The 19,542-nt window shown below is 39.7% G+C and overlaps 1 protein-coding gene across 6 annotated transcripts in view; it reads left to right on the top strand.

The window, feature by feature from the left end:
- PHACTR2 (phosphatase and actin regulator 2) overlaps positions 1 to 19,340 on the top strand; it is a 143,702-nt gene extending 124,362 nt beyond the window's left edge. For all 6 annotated transcript variants that reach the window (XM_071740696.1, XM_071740695.1, XM_071740698.1 and 3 more), the window contains 6 exons: positions 457 to 613; positions 2,502 to 2,557; positions 9,193 to 9,254; positions 10,292 to 10,429; positions 12,696 to 12,772; positions 15,987 to 19,340. In XM_071740696.1, the coding sequence (XP_071596797.1) occupies positions 457 to 613; positions 2,502 to 2,557; positions 9,193 to 9,254; positions 10,292 to 10,429; positions 12,696 to 12,772; positions 15,987 to 16,002 (506 nt within the window). In that variant the 3' untranslated portion in view covers positions 16,003 to 19,340. The remainder of the gene's footprint in view (positions 1 to 456; positions 614 to 2,501; positions 2,558 to 9,192; positions 9,255 to 10,291; positions 10,430 to 12,695; positions 12,773 to 15,986) is intronic.
- The last annotated feature ends 202 nt before the right edge of the window (positions 19,341 to 19,542 follow it).

Here is a 19,542-nt window from a genome sequence, read left to right as displayed (position 1 = left end):
CCAAAACAATTATACAAGAACTAAGTGGTATTAGAAAAAAAAAATAAAAAATTGAAAGGATGAGGGAAAAGATGAGAGAATGAGACTAAACCCTTTGAGGCTGGAGAAAAAGAGCAGGAGTTTGCTGCGTATACTAAGTAGATAAATAAACCAACCCATAATGTATCAGACTTCAAAGGCACTTAAGTGTAGATTTTTCATTTTTATCCTATCACTTCACAAGTGATGTTTGTAAAACTTGTCTATCACATTGCCTCTTAGCTTTTTCATCCAAGACTTCAGCTTTTTATTGTTGTGAACTGAGCTAAAGCTATCTTTCTTTTGATGTTAATTAAAATTCCCCTCCTGCATGTGGGAACAGGGCTGCTTTGGGAAGGAATTAAAGTTCTTAGTCAGAGTTTGTGTCTGTAACCTAAGTACGAGTGAACTAAGTCTACCCTCCTCTCCTTTCCTCAGGCTCTTTGGCAAGTAAAATCCGTCGCAGGGATACTCTTGCTATCAAACTTGGCAACAGACCATCTAAGAAAGAACTAGAAGACAAAAACATCTTGCAATGTACATCTGAAGAGGAGAGGCAGGAAATCAGACATCAGATTGGAACGAAGCTAGTAAGGTATCAATGTCAGGGTGAATGTGGTTTCACTGGGCAGAGGTGGAGGAAGACAATCAGGAACACTGGGTTCATGTTTTAAATGCAGTTCAATGTGCTGTGTAGGGTCTTTGTGGTACACCTGCCTGAAAAGCAGTATTTTTATTTCTCAAAAAACTTTAAAATTCCAGTAAGGCATTTTTGTTGTGCAGGAAATAAATCTGACAGCTTCTGGGGTTTTGAGTTGTTGTTGGTTTTGCTTTCGTTTTTTTTTAAATAAAACAACCTGACCCCAGAATAATCAGTGCTATGGTTCAAGATTTTTCTCCTGTTGCTTAGCAGGGACTGGCACTTGTATTATCCCCATCTCAGATGGCATACTGGTCACATAGGGCATGCCTGTGCATGTTCATCCCCCCAGGCCCTCCCCATCCTCCCCCTGCTCTCTAACACCTTCATTATTCATGTGCCATTCCAGCAAAAGGAAAAGACTGACTTTGTAGGTCAGTGTTCAGTGTTTTGCTGTGCTCACTTCTGAGGCATGTCTTTCTCATGCTGTTTAACTGCTATGGGATGTATGTTACTTTCTTTTCCTGGACTTGAGAATGTCACATTTTTACAAACTTAGAACAGAGAATTCTCCATAAACATTACTTTTGGTAATGTTTGGTAACTTTTCCCGGTGTCTGATAACAGACGACAACATGTCTGGATTTTCCCAGACCTGTCCTTGTTTGTCTTGTGCTCAGAAATGTTGTCCAAGCAGATTTGTAGGGTGCACTGTTTTTACTGGAATTTTCCAGATATTAGGTGGTCCAGCCGGTACCACTCCAGTGCAGATTCGGGCAGTCCTGAATCAGCACTTGGAAGATGAGCTGAGCTGCTCTGTGAATCAAGTGGCTGGCTGAGTCATTTGTTTCATCCTTTAACTTTAAGAGTGATAAATTTATGGTGTAGAGCCCAAGGGTTTTTTTTCTTCAGCTGATAAAGCAACACCTGCAATTCCTGTTGTGGTGGTCAGCACCCAGCAGCATTGAGGTCTGGTGGGAAACCTGTTTGGTCAGGGTTGGGTCAAGTCCCAGCTTTGGGCTTCTACAGCAGGGTCTGGAAACTTGGGGTAAACCTGCTGGTCATTCCTGACAAATCAGAAAATCCAAGCATGGGTTTCATGAGGCTGAAGATAATCTGTAGTGAACTGTGTGAGGTTGGTTGGACGGAGAGGCATCTATCTTTAACACATCTACAAAAATTAATTTTTCTGCTGAAGTTCCTCTTGCTCCTTTTCTCAAGTGAGCAAGTGAACCTGTTAAGTAACATAGCAACAGTAGCAGCCATGTTCTCCACTATACAAACAAGAAAAATAGTATCTCAGGGTTTGTATTTTAATGGCAGTTTTTATATATAGGTAATTAAATAAAATTAACTTTCAGTTAAAACTCCCAATTGTATTCTGCATACCAATCATTAACAAATGCACAGCTAATATTGTGGGGGGCTTTTAGAGAAATAATTAATAGAATTTGCGTTCAAAATCTGAGAATAATTTTATGACTGCACAATTTATTATAATTATCATGCTTGGAGACAAAAAGGGCTTATGAACACTTTCACAAAACTCCACTTGTAAATGAGAAATTTAAATTTGCTGGTATGATTTCTGTAATACTGTGCAAATAGAAGTGATTTATGTGTTTGACTGGCAGTAGTACATCTTTTAAAACAAATGTCCACTCGGCACTGTGGTTACATGCACAGCTGTTACTACTGTGTCTGGAAATTACCTGTGTTGTTGAATTCCTCTGCTGGCAAAGAATAGCATAGCCATATGAGAAACACCTTCTAAACTGCATTACAAATCACAATACATTATCTGGATCTGGTTTTAAATCAGTCATTTGATTTGTTCTCACAGGAGGCTTAGCCAGAGGCCTACAACTGAAGAGCTAGAGCAAAGAAATATTCTAAAGCGTAAGTATTTTATTCAGCTTTTAGCAAGTATTTACTTAAAAAGTGAGCATATGTTGGATTCATATGGAAGCCTGTTCATATGTCATTGTTGCTCTAGTGTTAGAATCTTAACTGGAAGGAGATTATGTTCTAGAAAATAATGTGTCAACACTAGATCTATATACTAACCTGTAATGGTAGCTGTGAAAATTGCATATATTCAAGATGCTGAATTTTGCTTGTCTCAATCCCATTTCTTGAAGTTGGTCCCAAAGACCAGGAATGACTTAGATACACCTTAGAAGTAGTTTTAGGCTGGTTGAACTTCTGCCTATTTTTTATGAGGGGGAGGGAATCTCAGTAGGAGGCAAAAGTGGGATTTAAGAGCAAAGGTTGGAAGGTGGAATAGAAAGAGGAAAGGTGAAGCGTTCAGGGGAAAATGAATAAGCATATGCCAACTACCTCAGCATGCTGGTCTTCATACCCACTTTTGACATCTTTTGTACTGAAACTTACATGAGACATCCTCAGAATCCTCAGAATATCTTCCCATTTATTAAACCTTTCCTCAGTATCCCTCTTGAAAAATGTAAGTCTCTAATTCAGATAGGGGACAGAGAAATGAAGTATATTGAATATTTACCCTTTGTACCTATTGTCCCATTCACTTATGTTGATTTTGTTCTTAGGTGGCAAGCACTTCAGAACAGGCATTTTGAGTCTTTCCATATGAATCTTTCCTTTATGAATCTTTACATAAAATGGATGTTACTTGAACAGACACTGTAACAGTTGTGCCCAGCTCCTCTAGCCCTGTGTTCATTCTGCAAAGCTAGTGCTTGATGCTTAAGTAGAAGAAATAAATGAAGAAAACACACATGGAAGCATTTCGTACATTGCAGCAAATCCCAAAAAATTATCTATTCTTAAGGCGAAGAACTTTCCACACCTGAGGTAACTGGAAGAGCTGCTATAATGCCATTATTTCCAGTAAGCATTCAGTAAAGTTGGAGTTCATCAGTGCAACCCTGGTACATAGCAGGATAATGGAAGGAAAGAAAATGGTGTGTTTACTTGACAAAATCCATGAGCAGATCACTCTGTCACCTGCTCAGGTCAGCACATCAGGGAGACAGAGCAGTTATTGGCTTTCCAGCAACCATCCATGTTAATGGAATCTACTGCTGTTGTCTAAGCTCTCAAAAGCCAAATAGTGCCATGTGTTATTGATGAGGGAATCAGAGTAGTCATGGTTGGAAAGGACCTCTGAGATCACTGAGTCCAACCATACCAGCTGCAGTTCATACATTATAGTACACAGGAGAGAGTTCAAGGGACTCCTGACTAATACATAATGAGAACAGACTTTCTAAGACTAATGTTTCTGAACCTATGGATTGAATAGATAAAGATAAAATTTGAAATATGAATGTTTTTTTATATGACAAACTGCTCAGGCTGGAGGGAGAGGTGAGGAAGGAAATTCCAAAACAGAGGCTGAGGGAGCTGGGGCTGTTCAGCCTGAAGAAGAGGAGGCTCAGGGGAGACCTCATCACTCTCTACAACTCCCTGAAAGGAGGGTGTAGCCAGATGGGAGTTGGTCTCTTTTCCCAGACGACTTTCAACAAGACAAGAGGACACAGTCTTAAGTTGTGCCAGGGGAGGTTTAGGTTAGATATTAGAAAGAATTTCTTTACGGAGAGAGTGATCAGGCAATGGAACGGGCTGCCCGGTGAGGTGGTGGATTCTCCGTCCCTGGAGACATTTAAAAAGAGACTGGATGTGGCACTCAGTGCCATGGTCTGGTAACTGCAGCGGTAGTGGATCAAGGGTTGGACTTGATGATCTCTGAGGTCCCTTCCAACCCGGCTAATTCTATGATTCTATGATTCTATGATCTTTGGTGGGGCAGGACATGGCCACTGAGCTGGGAGCACCAGGTGGGCATCCTTACTGCCCTCCCTGTCTGGCTAAGCTCGATAACCACTCTAGCAACAAACCTGCAGTGTATTTAATATCCCTTTTGCCATTGTTTATGCTGTTCACTGATTTTGCAGTAAGTAGCTCGAGACTGGAAGGCAGTTAATAGATTTCTTCTCCTGTTTCAGCTTGTTTACTTTAAGCTTTTGGCAGCACACCAGGCTTTGCACTCAATACCTCCAGCCATCCTCCCCTGCTGCTGCCCCTGGGGCTGTCTTAAAGAGGCAGTGGAGAGCAGGAAATGAAGGCTAGGGTGCTGCATTATAAATCACACACACAAAAAAAATAAAATCACAAAGTCATTGACTAGCACGTGGAAAATCCAGAACTGCTTTTTGCTCGTTACTGAGATATCAAATAATTTGAGCTGGTGGTGATCTTTAAAAAGCAAAGCGAACCAAGGCAAACCAGGGTTTGTGGTAACAGTCTGACTCAGTACCCTGTCTGGGTGCACGTTCTCTCTCAGCTGTAAGGCAGTTACATTATTTTTTTAAGTCACTAGATTCCCTTCCTGCGGATTGTTTGAATATGTTTACGTCTCTTAAATTCCTTTATTGTTGTAGGCAGCTTTTGTGAATGAGTTGGAATTTTTTTCATAAAGCTTCCTTCCCCTGTTTTTAAGCAGTAGATGGAGAGAAGGGGCTATATTATTGCATGTGTGTAAACTGCAGCTAAGGGAAAGTATTTTTTTGGGTAGCGCTTAGCAGACTTCGAGGTTACATCAAGTGGTAAAGGTTATAAATGTTTAATTCAGGATTAAGTTCAGCCCAAGTCTTAAGAGGTTCAGAAAAAGTCCATATTTTCCCTCCTTTTTTTGTATTTCCAGTTGGTGAGGAAATCTGTCTTGCAAGAAGTTCTGTTTTGATAATATTTCCAAATAAACCAATTACTGAAAATCCTGTGACTAAGTACGATCGCAAGACATTGCAGGCAGATTTCTATAAAAACAATTTGGATAAAATTATCCAGACTTCTTAGTCTTCCCACACTAAAACAAAGTACTGATAACTCAAGAGTCCACTTGAAGGAACAGATAAAGCCCTCTGTTTTTAATAAAGACAGGTTTCTTGTGTACTGGCTTTAAGCCAGTAGTATTTATAGTATTGCACTATGGTGAGGAAACTTTTTATCCTTCCAGGAATTTCAGATTAAGATAACTGTATTTTTCCCTGTATTTGTAAGGGGCACTTTGCTTCTTGTACTGTGCACTTGCATGTTTGCCACTACTGACTTTGTAGAAAACATGGTTTAGGTCTTGATGCTAGTTAGGGAATATTAATGGTTATCTTTGCTTGTAAAACTGAGAAAAATAAATTGCTTTGTTCATTCCAGAGCACTGCAAAAGGCAAGCACTTTGTTTGTCTTTTCTTTCTCTTCCCTAGCAAGCCTACAGAGAAGTCTAAACATAGCTTATCCCATAGGGACACAATGGAAAGTTCGGTTTTATGCTCCAGGAGTATTTTCTGGTCAAAAACAGCTCAGTCCTCAGGCAGAACAATTTCTCTCTTCTTTTTTTCCCCTCTGCTACAAGATAGATGTCTCACAGAACAAACAGTGACTAGATTTAAGATTGCAGAAGTTGCAGGAGCAATAATTTATAGATGCCAGGGAAGCTTCTTCTGCTTTGCCCAGTGGATTGTTTAGCTCAAATGCCACCATAAGTGGTGCTAAACAAAATTGTTCCAGTTGTGAGTCAAGTCCCAGTTTGACCTCCTCGGAGCTGCAGGCAGGAAAGGAGTAAAAGTGCAGTTTTGCTGGGATCTAACTGAAGACTTGTGCAAAGGGTCCTTGCTGAGCTGGTCCTTTGCCAGTACAGCAGCAGCAGGACATCTGAGGAGGAGACTTGCAGCTGGGAATGCTGTGTTTATATTTTTTTTCTCCACATCACACAGATTAGATCTGTATTTAAGGTGGAAAGCAGTCAGAAGTGTACTCCTATGCATTAATGTGTTCCTGTCTGGGCAAGTGAGGCAGTTCATACCTGCAGCCAAAACGTGGCCCTGTGGCTGGAATTTTCCACAACACCTGAAGAAAGCAGAAGCACCAGACCCATTATTTTTAGCACCACACATCTTAACTCACGATAGCAACTTCCAAACCTTTTACCTTCATAGACAAAAAATAGGTGTTACTATTAGAGGGAATTTGTATCAGGGTAGTGTTTCTTTGCCTAGCAAGTTGGAGATGGGAAACAGGTGCTTTACATACAAGGCAGTGCCATGGATAGAGGGGTCATTTGCCAGACAGCAGATTCAATATATTAACAGCAGCCACCAGATTTCAATCCCTTTATTGCTGAAGAATAAAACTTTGCCTAAATGTTTAAGCCACGTTCAGGCCCTAACTTCTCACACAGAAGGCTGTCTGTTTCAATACCCTTCTGCTTCGCCTGGAAGTGAAGGAAGCTCCTGATGCATTCTGTCCAGTTGTCCTGGAAGTCCTGTGGGCTTCCAGCTCTCCTTGACAGCCTGCTCCAGGATCTGCCCATCAGCTAAGATGATGGCCTTGCTCATTTCTCAGTGGATCCCCATCTCCAGCCATCCACTGGTGCAGTCATCTGTGCTTAGGGTCTGCAGCTCACAGGGATGTAGCTTCACAGCTTGGGGACAGTCAGCTAACTTTCAGTGTCACTTAAATGTCCAGATCAACTTTTTTTGAGTTATTTTATCCTCCCTTAAACTGCAGAAAAACAGTATTGCAGGTGCTGTTGGAATTTGTTTGTTAAAGTACGAATTAAGGAGTGTGAGCCCCTAATTGCTACATTAAGTGTGCCCCTAATTGCTACATTAAGTGTATTGTTGCTGCTTCTTAGGAGATGAAGTGGTTTAGCTAGCAAAGAATAGAAATAATGAAGAATGGATTTTACCAACTAAATTAAGGAAAAGGCAGTACAGCTATGTGTGTATCCAGCTGCATTTTTTCTGCTGTGTCTGCTGCTGGAGAATGTTTGAGACTTAAGCAACTCAGTTCATCAAAGGGAAAATTTTTTTAATGTCAAGCAATTCCCAGGTGAATAGAACCTCAAATTAATAGTTTGTGTTTAATTACCTCTGTTACTATGTGTACTGATTGAAAAGACAATATGTTTAAACAAAAGCCTACAGATGATTTACCTGTCCTAAATCAGCTAGAGAGCTTTTCATTTTGTTTGGTAACGATGTTAGAGTGTTCTAATTTGAAGTCATAAGTCCTTATATGCCCCCAACTTGTTTATCAATAGATATATTAATAATTTTTTTTTAAATGTAGCTCAACCTTTAGCTTTCCATTCTTCAGTTTTAGTCAGTTTACAGTTCCCCTATGGAAACAGGCCATCCATTTCTTCACCCTTTAAGTGAAAACCTATCAATAAACCATAAATTACATTCACATTTCAGTATCTCAGTAAAATCACCATCAATACTAGATCCAACCTGATCTTAGCAGCAAGCATGTGTGATTGCATCTTGCCAATGGAAGCCTGAGGTTGGTGTCAGACTCTTCTCACACAGCAGGTCTTTGAATGGCATTGCCTTTTTTCCACTGTAACTTTCTTCCTTTTTTAAAACCATTTGTTCCTCTTCCCTTTTGTCTTGTGTTGTTCTTACATGAAAGTCTTTGAGACAGTAAAGGAAATCTGCATGTACCACAGGACCTGCCATAGTGTTGTCTTCAGAGTATCAGTCATGATACAGAAGGTCCCCGGTGGACTGGTTGCTTATAGTAACACAGCAGGGTGGCTGTAGCAGACAGAGCAAATTGCCCTATACCTGGATTTAAAACTGCCTTTTCATCCATACAGATTGGCTGCATCCACAATAGAAAAACTCCTTTAAGTTTCTAGTTAGCCTTGAGCTGCAACATGGAGTCCATAACCTCAAACATGAATAAAATGGGATCCAAATACCTCCAGGGGGCATATTTCAGCCACAACAAAGTTAACGTTTCATATAACCATCAGAGGTGAATTGAAAGGGCAAACAATATTCTTGACAATGTACATCAATTAAATAAACTGCTGAATCCATTTGGATGTGCCTTTGGAAGTGTGATTTTCATTGGCACTCAAGAAATCAAGTTTGGTTAGCACAGAAAAGTTTTTAAAGCACATTGCAGTTTCATGCCCAAATACATTCAAAAAATGTGTGTCATTTTCTGCTCTACTTTTTCATCTGTTCTAGCTAGTGGCCCTTAACCAGGAGGCCTTGAGTGCCAAATCACACACACACATTTTAAAATCAGAAAAAAACCTACTATTCAGACTCAGATTCTCAGCGAACATTTTTCTTGAGCCTTATGAATAGTTAGGCTCTTACTATATAAAACTCAATAGGTGGCATGTGGATTTTACAGGCACAGTTATTTTAATGTGGCAAGTAATTGAAACATTAGGCAGCTCTTTCAGGTACTTTCTTATTTGCCATTACACAGAAAGGAAATTACAGATGGCTCCTGTCTGCTGTGTTCCTGACCACAGTGATGACTTGAGATGTCTACAGAATCAAGGGAAATGAGGATAGGGAAAAGAAATGAGAGCACACAAAATGCAAAAAGCAGACAACACATGCAGGTTCACCCATAAATGCAAGGAAACATGAGCCAGGACTTGAAATCCTGAAGCTTCCAACCAAGAGAAACACAGTATGTGCAGCTGTAATACTTAAATATTCACTTCTTTTTATCTCTTCTGAAAACAGAGAAGAATGAAGAAGAGGAACAGGAAGCCAAAAGAGAAATAAAACGTAGACTCAGTAGAAAGGTGATGATGTGTTTTTTGTACTGTGTATTTGTGTACATGGGATTATTTTTTATAAGGTTTTAAAAATTGGTGTGTATACTTTACTGCAAATGTCCATCTGTTGTGCCCCCAGATTAGAAGTCTGTTTAAAAAGCAGTAAAAGCAAAGATCATCTGAGGAAACCCATCCTGACTGATTTTCCTGGAAAAGCAGAGAGTCTGGTCATGCTTAATATTTGTCTGTGTAAGCAGGGGAGAGAAATGACATGTGCTTCCTCTCTGGGCATGACCACTGCTGTAATGCCTGTAGATCCCCTCTCCCCTGGCACAGCAGAGAGGGTAACACAACAGTGTCAGCCCTAAGAAGTCCCTCTTGTCCTTCTTGGCATGCCTGTGGTATGGGCTGCTGTGGGTGAGATTGTGCTCATTGCCCCTGGGAAAAAAAAAAAAAAAAAAAAAAAAAAAGCATTTATGGATCTGCTGCCCTGACTTTGGGAGCTTTTTCTGGGAGTGAATGGGTGATGTTTTCATTCCTGCCCCTAGTCTGCCCTTCTCTTTAAAAGCACAGTTTCTGTTATGTGATCGCCCTTAGTTAATTAAAGTAAATGTTATTGGAGGTGACTGAGACAATTTGGCACCTGTGTCTGTCCTCTAGGTGTTCAAATTTATTTTTTTTTTAGTCAGGCTGACACCTCTTGCTTATTTTCAATAGTATACTTGCACACAGCAGATTGTGTAATCATTAATGCAAAAGGACCTACTGTCTCTTAGGGTAAATGGTGTGACAGTTGCAAAGTCACAATTAATATTCCAGGGATAGCTGTCATGGTTCTCTCTGACCTGCCCAATGGAGACTATTTTTATAATTGAAAAAATTAGGTTGTGCTGCTTCCCCATTCTCATGCAGTGCTCCCAGGATGGTGCCTTTTTTTAGACACCTGAAAGTGACCTTATTTAGAAATACCATTAAAGTTCTCTTGGGATTACATCATACTCTCATCTTTTGTTTTATTTTGTTTCATCTTATTAAATGTACTATTTTCTGCCGCCCGCTTGCAGCTCAGCCTGAGGCCTACAGTGGCTGAACTTCAAGCAAGAAGAATCCTTCGATTTAATGAGTATGTGGAGGTCACGGATTCTCCTGACTACGACCGTCGTGCTGACAAGCCTTGGGCCAGGTTAACTCCTGCAGACAAGGTAAGGAGGAGTTGCAGATTATAAGAATATTCTTCTATCTGTCACTCTTGGGGAGCTTTCCTCTGATGGAGATTCTCTTGATGCCATCATCATGAATGACATCTGCTGGAGCCAGCGAGGCTGTCGTGGTACTGCTGTGCACCTACTTCTTGGAGCTAAGAAAACCCATGCAGGTGCCTATTAAGAGCGTATTTTCCACCTCCTTTATGGCAGTTCAGGCCTGAATTTCTTACATTTTTAAGGCCTTGCTAAGAAGGTGCACACTGTTAGCAGAGATGGCCTGAACCCATGGTATTCAGGCAAGGTTTCTGCAGGCAGAAGCCTTCATCACTGACACCAAGAGTTACTTTTGCAGCCCATTCAGGTGAAAAAAGATAGAAGCTACTCCAGCCTTGGCCATGCCTGTCAGTGCAGAAGTGACAGGATGCATTAAGCACACTTTCTTGGGAAGTTTGCCCCCAGCATGCTGCAGTTAATAGTTCTTCTGCAAAAAGGTCTTTTCCAACCATGCTTCTATGATTCTGTAATAAAAGATGAAACAAATGAGTCCATGATCCTGTTTCGAAAAACAGAGCACTCAAAGATTACTATGAAATACTCTTCCATTTGACTCCTGTACCACTTCATAAAAGGAAAGCTGTAGAATCTACATATCAAAAAGTGCTGGTTCTTTCAGCACAGTGTCTGAACCAACTTTATGAAAAGTCTATGAAATGTGTTTGGCATGAAAAATGATATGTGTTAGAATCTAGTATCTTGTAGCTAAGGACTGTGAAGCAGGGATTTATTATCAGCTTGTATTTTAATATTAATGCCAGCTCCTCTGACAATCAAAGGACAATCTCATATCAAGTCATGGCAGAGACATCAAAAATAAACCCCAAAGTGTTTGCAGATGTTGGTTCTGGGAGGTACTGAGCAATCTCTTGTCCTCACATGGTCTGTGGGAGTTCAGAGCACCCAGCACCTCTACCTTGGTCCAACCCCAGTAAACTGCACTAGGACAAACTGGAACTTCCTACCTACTTTAGGGTAGCAGTCTTTAATCTCAATAAATTTTGTAATGAAAAGGTGTCCGAGGATGGTTCTGTGATCCCCATGTTTGTTGGCCACAGCAGAAAGGCAAAGACCCTGGGTTTCTTGGAAACTCCCTTGCCCTCTTTTCCCAGAGAAGTAATTTTTCTACTTCCAGTGGGAGCAGAAAATTGTGGACGGTAATGATATTATGGAGCTGGTGCTTTGCTGTTTTGGGGTTTTTTTTTTTGGCTGCTGATGTAGTGCTCAGAAATAGCTTTCTCTTCCCCAGTTATTATAGCAACCTTCAGTAAGCATGCTGTTGTAGCTAAACAGCACAACCCTCTGCTTAAAATGAAGTTTCTCATTTATGAGACCACAGTCTGCTAATGCTATAATTTCATCATGCTGCTTGTCTGTTCTGCATTGAAAGGCATGCACACCAGATGAGCCTTCTTTAGGGATTAATGAAATGATACTGCTTTTATTTCAAATGGTGGAAGAAGAGGGTGAGTAATAATAAACTGTCGTTTCATTTTGCAGTGAAGGTAGAAAAGTGTATGGCACAGAAACAGAAACCCTTGTAGTATACATTAGAATATTTCAGAAATCTTACTTACTACTTGATGAAGGAAATTGCTTATCATCCTTATAGCAACAAGGCATTTGCAAAGTGCACTGAGTTTCTGATGTTCTTTAGCATCTGCCAACTTAAAGCACCAGCCTGAAATGTCCACATAGTTTGTGTAATTTTACATAAAGCTGATCAAGCCAAGTGACTAACTCCCACTTTAAAAAAAATGCTCTTCATCTCACATTCCTGAAGTACTGTCCCCACTGGGGAGCTGCAAGGCCCCTGCTGTGTGTACAGTGCCTGCACCGGCAGCCTGACTCTCAGCTCCCTGAGGCTGTGCCTGGAGATCCTCTCCCTGATGGGTTGCATATCTTTTGCCCTGTTTTGTCTGTAGCAAGTGCAATTTTTTTTATTTTTTTTTTTGGGGGGGGGGGGCAAAGGAGGAGGGAAGTTCTGTCTTCAGCTTCTTTGTAGGGTATTACTGCTCCAAATAGCTTTAATTTTAAAGTCATTCATGTTGATGATGAGAAATGTGTGAGAGCTGTGGATTATAGTAATGGAGACTGGAAAATGGGAACTACAAAGAAACCTGCAAGGGGAGGGCCAGGTTCCTCTCAGACACTACTTTCTTTAAGATTCAGATTTTTTATGCTTGCATATGTCATTATTGTTTATTAGGCAGCAATACGGAAAGAACTGAATGAATTTAAAAGCACAGAAATGGAAGTACATGAAGAAAGTCGACAATTTACCAGGTGGGTGAATCCCTCTTCTTACATAAATTGGAGAAATGAATATGACAGCAACGCTCAGCAAAACCTCTACAGTTGTGTCATGGACCCTTGAATCCCACCATTCATGCTGGTGGGATTCCCAGTATTCCCAGTGCCACCCCTGACGTTCAATAGTTGATACACCAGTGAAGGTCACTTGCAGTGAATCAATTGCCACATGAAAAAAAAGATTTTTTTCTGAAATCTAAAAAATAATCCTTTGAAAAGACTCAGCATTTCTCACAAACAAAGTTAACAGATCTCAAGCACAAAGAAAGGGATGTCCTTCTCTGGAAGAAAATACACATTTTTGTAAATGCATTTGGTAAATAAAACCAAGATGATGTGTTGAACTTGAGAAAAGCTCACCAGTGTTTTTTTGGGAGCTTACTAAGGGCCACATAGGCTCCTGCCAACAGGTTCTGGAGAACAAGACAAATTCTAGTATTACTTGTGTGCTACTTCTACTGTTTTAATCTGGATTTGTTTAATTCTCTGCTTTGGATAATGCCAAGATGTTGTGTGAAGCATTATTATTGAAAGAGCTCTGAAGTGTCTACAGTTTTTATCAGGGCTTCAAATGTGGCTGAGTTATCCTAGGGCGAGGGAGGCATTTTCTGCCATCCCCATGGCATCTGTTCATATTTTTTTGAAGTTAGAAAAACTGAAAATCACCACCAGCAAGGAAAACTTAGCTCTTAGGGCCAGCTGACGTTGCATACATAATATTTTTTTTTGTCTTTACTTCCACGAAGTTAAGTCACAGGAAAGCAGTTGCCCAATACTTGATCCCTTCTTCGGTCCCTGCTACTGTTTCATTGAGTTGTAGAATGGCTGGGGTTGGAAAGGACCTTAAAGATCACCCAGTTCCCAGCCCCCCTACGTGGGCAGGGACCCCTCCCACTAGACCAGCACCATCCAACCTGGCTTTGAACACTTCCAAGGATGGGGCAGCCACAGACTCCCTGGGCAACCTGTTCCAGCATCTCAGGATTTTCCACCCTCACAGGAAATAATTTTTTCCTAATGTCCAGCATAAATTTCCACTCTTCAAGTTTTAAACCATTGCCTCTTGTCTTCTCACTATACATCCATGCACAAAGTCTAGTGAAACTAGACTAGTGCTAGTGAAACTAGTGAAAAACTAGTTAAAAATTGGGGGTTTGGGTGTTCTGAGGACCACCTTGAAAAATGGAGTAAAAATTAGGCACAGCCAAATTGTGATAAATACAGGCAATGATGCTATGCAGTCCTGGAAGGATCATGACCTGAGGGAAATCAGGCTCTTTCTGTTCCCTCTCCACCCTCTTTTTTTCACTGGTCATGTGGAGCCACTGCACAGAAGTCAGCAGAGTAACACTAGAAAAAACTAATTATGAGCAGAATTAGATGCAGATGTTTTAAGTCAATTGCAATTTTGAAAATAAACAGAGATTTAGGTTCCTCTGGGACCTTTCATTAAAAATTATGTAGTTCACCACTACATTGGGATTGAGAAGTTTTGAGAAAACGATGGACAGAGGTCTCTGGCCAGAGAAGGAATTACTAATCTTTTAGTTCTTTTCACGGATGGTCACTGAGATAATATAAACCAAAAGGCACTTGCATTATCAGCTGGTTAACAAAGATTTGTTCATGAAGTTCTGTGACAGAATGAGGCAACAAGGAAGCTTCTTTTTAAAGAAGAATATCCTAAAATAGATAATTTATTATATTATAGCATATTAAATATAAGAATCTCTTATTCTGGAATTGTTCAAATTTGATATTAAGCTCAAAAAAGAAAAAACACTGATTTTCACTGTTCATGATTTACTGTAATAATTGCCAGTTAAACTGTTTTTCTACTCCTGGTAATTTGATTGCTTCTTTTACTTCATAACACAATCCAAGAAGCTGATTTTCTAAAAATAGAGAAATAAATAAAAGTCTTGGAAGAGGATATTCATAGATGTTCATAAAGTGCTTTTAATGGAAATGCTAGATACAGTCCAACTTAGCGTATTTGTGAATGTCATCTTTTGTGTACACCTCTTTTATTTGAGAAAAGCATCTCTGCATTCTGCTGAAATAACATGACAGGGGTAATGTGTGTCTTGTTTTCTCTTCTCTGGAACTGTAAAGAGAAAATGTTACAAACAAAACCATGTACACCTGCAGTATGAAATACATCATTATGCTTTTCTGAAGTTGTACCTTTTACTACTAAATGGGCAGATATATTGTTAAATCATTTAAAGAGAGATATAGAAGTCTAGTGGTAGATAGATTGAGCACCTGATATTCTGATATTGGTTCTCTTTTTACCCATTTGTTTGGATTCATCCTTTTTATGAGGAGTTAGAATTTCAATTCCTGTAGGCTCTTCACTTATTCTAGAAAAGATTGATGACACCCCTTGGAGCAGCCCACCTCTGTCCATCATACAGGCAATCTGGAGTGATGTACATGCCCTACCTACAAGTCTAAAAAACAGTGAGGTGTATTTAGGCCTCTATGTGCCAGAGTTGGCTGCTATTATTAGGAAGAAAGCATCTGCAGTGCTATAAAATTTGCTGCTTACTTTAAAATTCTCAAAGTTTTGTTGGCTTTATTTTGCAGCAGAATTTAAAAAAAGCAGAAAATAAGTTTTATTGATTAGCAAAGTTTTTATGATTTATTAACAGTGTCTCCAAATAGTGGATGAAATTGTGGCTAAGTCTATATTGGTAAACAAAACAGACTGGAGACTGTTCTCCAGCTCTGAGGCGAACAGGTATGGCATAGCTTGAATTCACACAGTTAACTTCTTCCCCTTCCACCCCAAAAAAATGGTGACATCCCCCCAATCCCAGTCTGCCTGTTGGCCTGTCCTAATCCCAGCCATGCCCAGGCTGCATCTGGAAGAGCACTGGTGTCCTGAGCAAAACTGTGCCAGGGACCAGAGTCAGAGGTTAGTGGTGTTGACAGACAGACAGACAGACATACAGCAGTGCCTGAGCCATGACATAGCACTGTTTGGTTTCTGGTGGAGGGAGACAGGCAGACAGCAAGGGATAATAGGGCTGGCTCTGATCCCACTTAGACCAAGAAAACCAGGAATAATTCTGTTGAGGCAGCTTGAGTGAAGAGCTCTGAGAGCAGGATGAGGATCAACGTCGTTGTCAGCTGAAATAATACAATTCTCACTTTTTTTTTTAACAATCTCTCATTTCAGGTTTCATCGCCCATAACTGTTTGACCACATCCCATATTTCATGTGACGGTTTTCTTTGGGGAAATCATTACGTCCTGAAGACCTGAGATTGCACTGGAACTTGACTGAGTGTGAGTGTGTGCTGCAGCTGACCCTGAAGCCAGTGAAGGATGCGGCCCTCTTCTTCATCAATGGACAAATTACTTGTCTAGGAGGAGAACCTACATGAAGTGTTTCTCAGTGTTCAGACAGAGCGTGGTCCTGTGGCTAGCCCACAAAGACAAGTCAGTCAGGGGACTTTGGAGCTCCACAAGTCAGGAAGAGCTGAAGACAATCGCTTGAGAGCTTGCTTGAGAGAGTCAGGAACTCACCAGACTGCTGCACAGGGTTGTGACTGAGGGTAATTGAGAGAGGGGAGTGTGGAGAGAACTGAGATTGTGGAGGAAGAGAAACTTTGCTTGTCTGTCCACAGAGAAAAGTGGAGCAGATGGGACTGCTTTATGATGCACTTGGCCAGTGGGAAGAATTTTATTTTTTTTTTTTTAAACTGAGAGTGTGAGCAACTGAGCATGTATTTTTGTCTAGTGGCTGCAGCCTGCCTTAGAAAGACAGGAAGCCACAAGTCCTCATGTCATCAATACTTTAGTGAAGAACTGTAATTTTCTCTGGTGCCAGTAAATACAGTTGCCAGAAATTAGACCTAGTATAACTCTGCTGTCTTTTTTAAAATCCCAATGAGCATGCTTCAAGAAAATGCATTGAACATTCATACAGATCAAGTCATATTTTTTGGTTTTTAATGTTGACATACTCTGAATCTTCAGAAATACATAACATTCAAAGGACAAATAACATGTGACACTATGAATGCAATTAAATGCTTCATCTTTAGAAACACTCCTTGCTGTCTGTCACTTGCCATTCAAACCAGAGGGATCATTATCTTTCTTAGCTTTGGCAGGCAGTGGTGATAACTTCGACATCATGCTACTGTGGATCCCAAAATCAGAATTGAAATTGGGCACAAAAGTCTTTACTAGTAGGCTTGAGCAGTGATTACAAATGTGAGATTTTACATTTAAGGACTTTTGCCCTGCTTTGAGGAAGAACTCCCAGATGAATCAGTTTGCCTTCAGACAGTGATCTTGTAAAACTGAATGGAAAATCCTTAGAGTGTCTGCAGCCTGTTTTTGTTCAGTGTGAAGAATGCTTTTTAGATTCATAATTTTTATACTATCTTGAAATAGTATATGTGAATAACAGCACTATTAAAATTAAGTCATATGGAGTGTGGAAGGCAATACATGGTTTTCTAAAGTGGCCCAAAGGTATATTAAAGAGCCTGTGGCATTGTTTACACTAAGAAATTCTTTGTCTTATATTAGCACTTATTTATCCTTTGAATTAATGTACACAACATTTGGGGGGGGTGTCTGGAATTCACATAGGCATACATTTAATGCAGTATTAAAATATATTTGCTATTTATCCTCTCTAATGTGTGTACATACTACAATTTATTTTTGTCTTTTATGTGCCCTGTTTAGTTTTTAATTATGAAGTGTAAGTATTTCTTTTTCAGGCAATAAAAGGTCTGTGTAGATGTGATTTTTACCTCAGAACCTGCAATAGATTCTTGTGGAATGTTTTTAGTTTATAAAATTGAAGGCTGATGGTTTAGATGTCTAAAGGCAATTTGCCTAAAGGCAGGAAGGCAATTTGGTGACTATAATTAGATCTCCCTCTTTACTGACCAGGTTTGCATAAATAGGGTTGATTATTTTGGTAAAGTGTATTTCTAGTAACAGGAGAGTGCTTTCCAACAGCTGGCCCTACATTACTACTAAATAGGTTGACAAACCATTTTTTTAAAAGGATAGATTTATATGACTGTTATTATCACTTACATTTTCTAAAAATCCAATGACGTACGGACCCAAGAATATCAACAACCATATAAAAGAATCATCTATATGCTTGTAACAAAGAAAAGGAAGCAGCACCTCCCTTTTTAAATGGAATCAATAAGAGGCATTAGGATTCCATTTGCAGACAGCAGTTTAGCTTCCGTGAGGCCCATCATTTTATAAATATAGAAACACCACTTTGACATCAAGGAAGCAATGAAAATGTATTCTTTGGCATTAAATATGATCAGGCCATTAGAGTTACGGTTTGTCAGCAGTTCTTATAGGATCCTAATTTTTATTTTTGGAATTTGAAGCATAAACTTAAAAGCTTTCACTAGCACTTAATAAATAGTTCTTCTGCTTAAACTTCTTGTTGTTGTTATTGCCAAATTTAGAAATGTGTGTCCAAAATACTATAAAAGCCTGCTATTTTGACTTTGAAGTATAAAACATATTATTTCACTTCAAAGGAAACAAGTGGAGCCATTAAATGGATGTCATTGTTGCCTTAATCACTGTCAAACAGTTGAAAGCAGCCAAAATACTAATGGCAGAAAAATAGGTTTTGCACAGGCAGAATACCTTGGACAAAGGTCAGGTCAGTCTATATAAACTTTGTATGAGCTATGCCAGACTATGTATAGGTCACATGAGCAAACTAAAATTTGTTAAACTCTTAGGATGAAGTGGATTAATTCACTTTGCAAGAAGACATTCCTCTATACTAGGCCTGGAACATGGGTGGAAAGACATGTGCCACCTTCTCAATTTAAGAGTTAAAACACAAAGCTGAGGATACAACTTCTGGCTCAGACAGCTCAAGCTGTGTTTTGCCCTATGATCTGAGGATATGTGGGTGAGTTCTCACTTAGGCTTTCCCTACCCTCTTCCTCCTAGGAGGCAGAATATTAGTCTGGATAGAGATGCTGAGCTCATCTTTGATTTCTTATGTAATTTCTTATTACTTTAATGATAAATAATCAGATGTGTTCTTGGCCCACAATTCAACAAACTACTTGAGCAAATTTATGTAACTGGACAGAAAGAGTTGCTTTTATTGGAACTTATGTAAAAATGTAGTATACTGACAGAATTAACTATAGCCTATCCAGTATGTATTGTACCCACACACAGACTTAGAATTGTATATATATTTTTGTATTTTCAATATCAGCTGGCAGAAAAACAACACCTGTAAAGTGTTATCCAGGGAATGAAAAATAACAAGATTTCGGTATGTCACTATGTGCAGTAAAGCAAGTTTGCTCTACCTTACTGAGCTGCCTGATGTTGGTTTCTGCTGCATCTCCTAGTCCTCTGTATTGATGATTCACGTCTTCAAGTTGTTGGAAATAACATGTCATGTACCCAACTGCCTATGGGCCTGCTTGCCTGTTGGGAAAAATCAGGGTAAGTCCTTAGAAACTCATGAGTCAGTAATCCTTGAGAAAAAAAAAAAATTAAAGATGTAAAAATAGCAAAGAGAAAAATAGCATGTTCCATGCAATGCATAGTACAGTGCAGCTGGCTAAAAGGGACTGATGTGTTATTTTTTATCAAGTTGGACACATCATTTAAATGTCATCCCCAACATATGACAAATGTGACATAGCTGTGTTCCACAGAGCCAGATATGAACTCAGATGTCTACATCTACAGAGAGTGAA

Source organism: Heliangelus exortis, chromosome 3, assembly GCF_036169615.1.
Source record: "Heliangelus exortis chromosome 3, bHelExo1.hap1, whole genome shotgun sequence".
In the NCBI taxonomy this organism is placed as follows: Eukaryota; Metazoa; Chordata; class Aves; order Apodiformes; family Trochilidae; genus Heliangelus; species Heliangelus exortis.
This window is presented reverse-complemented; position numbering and strand designations above follow the sequence as displayed.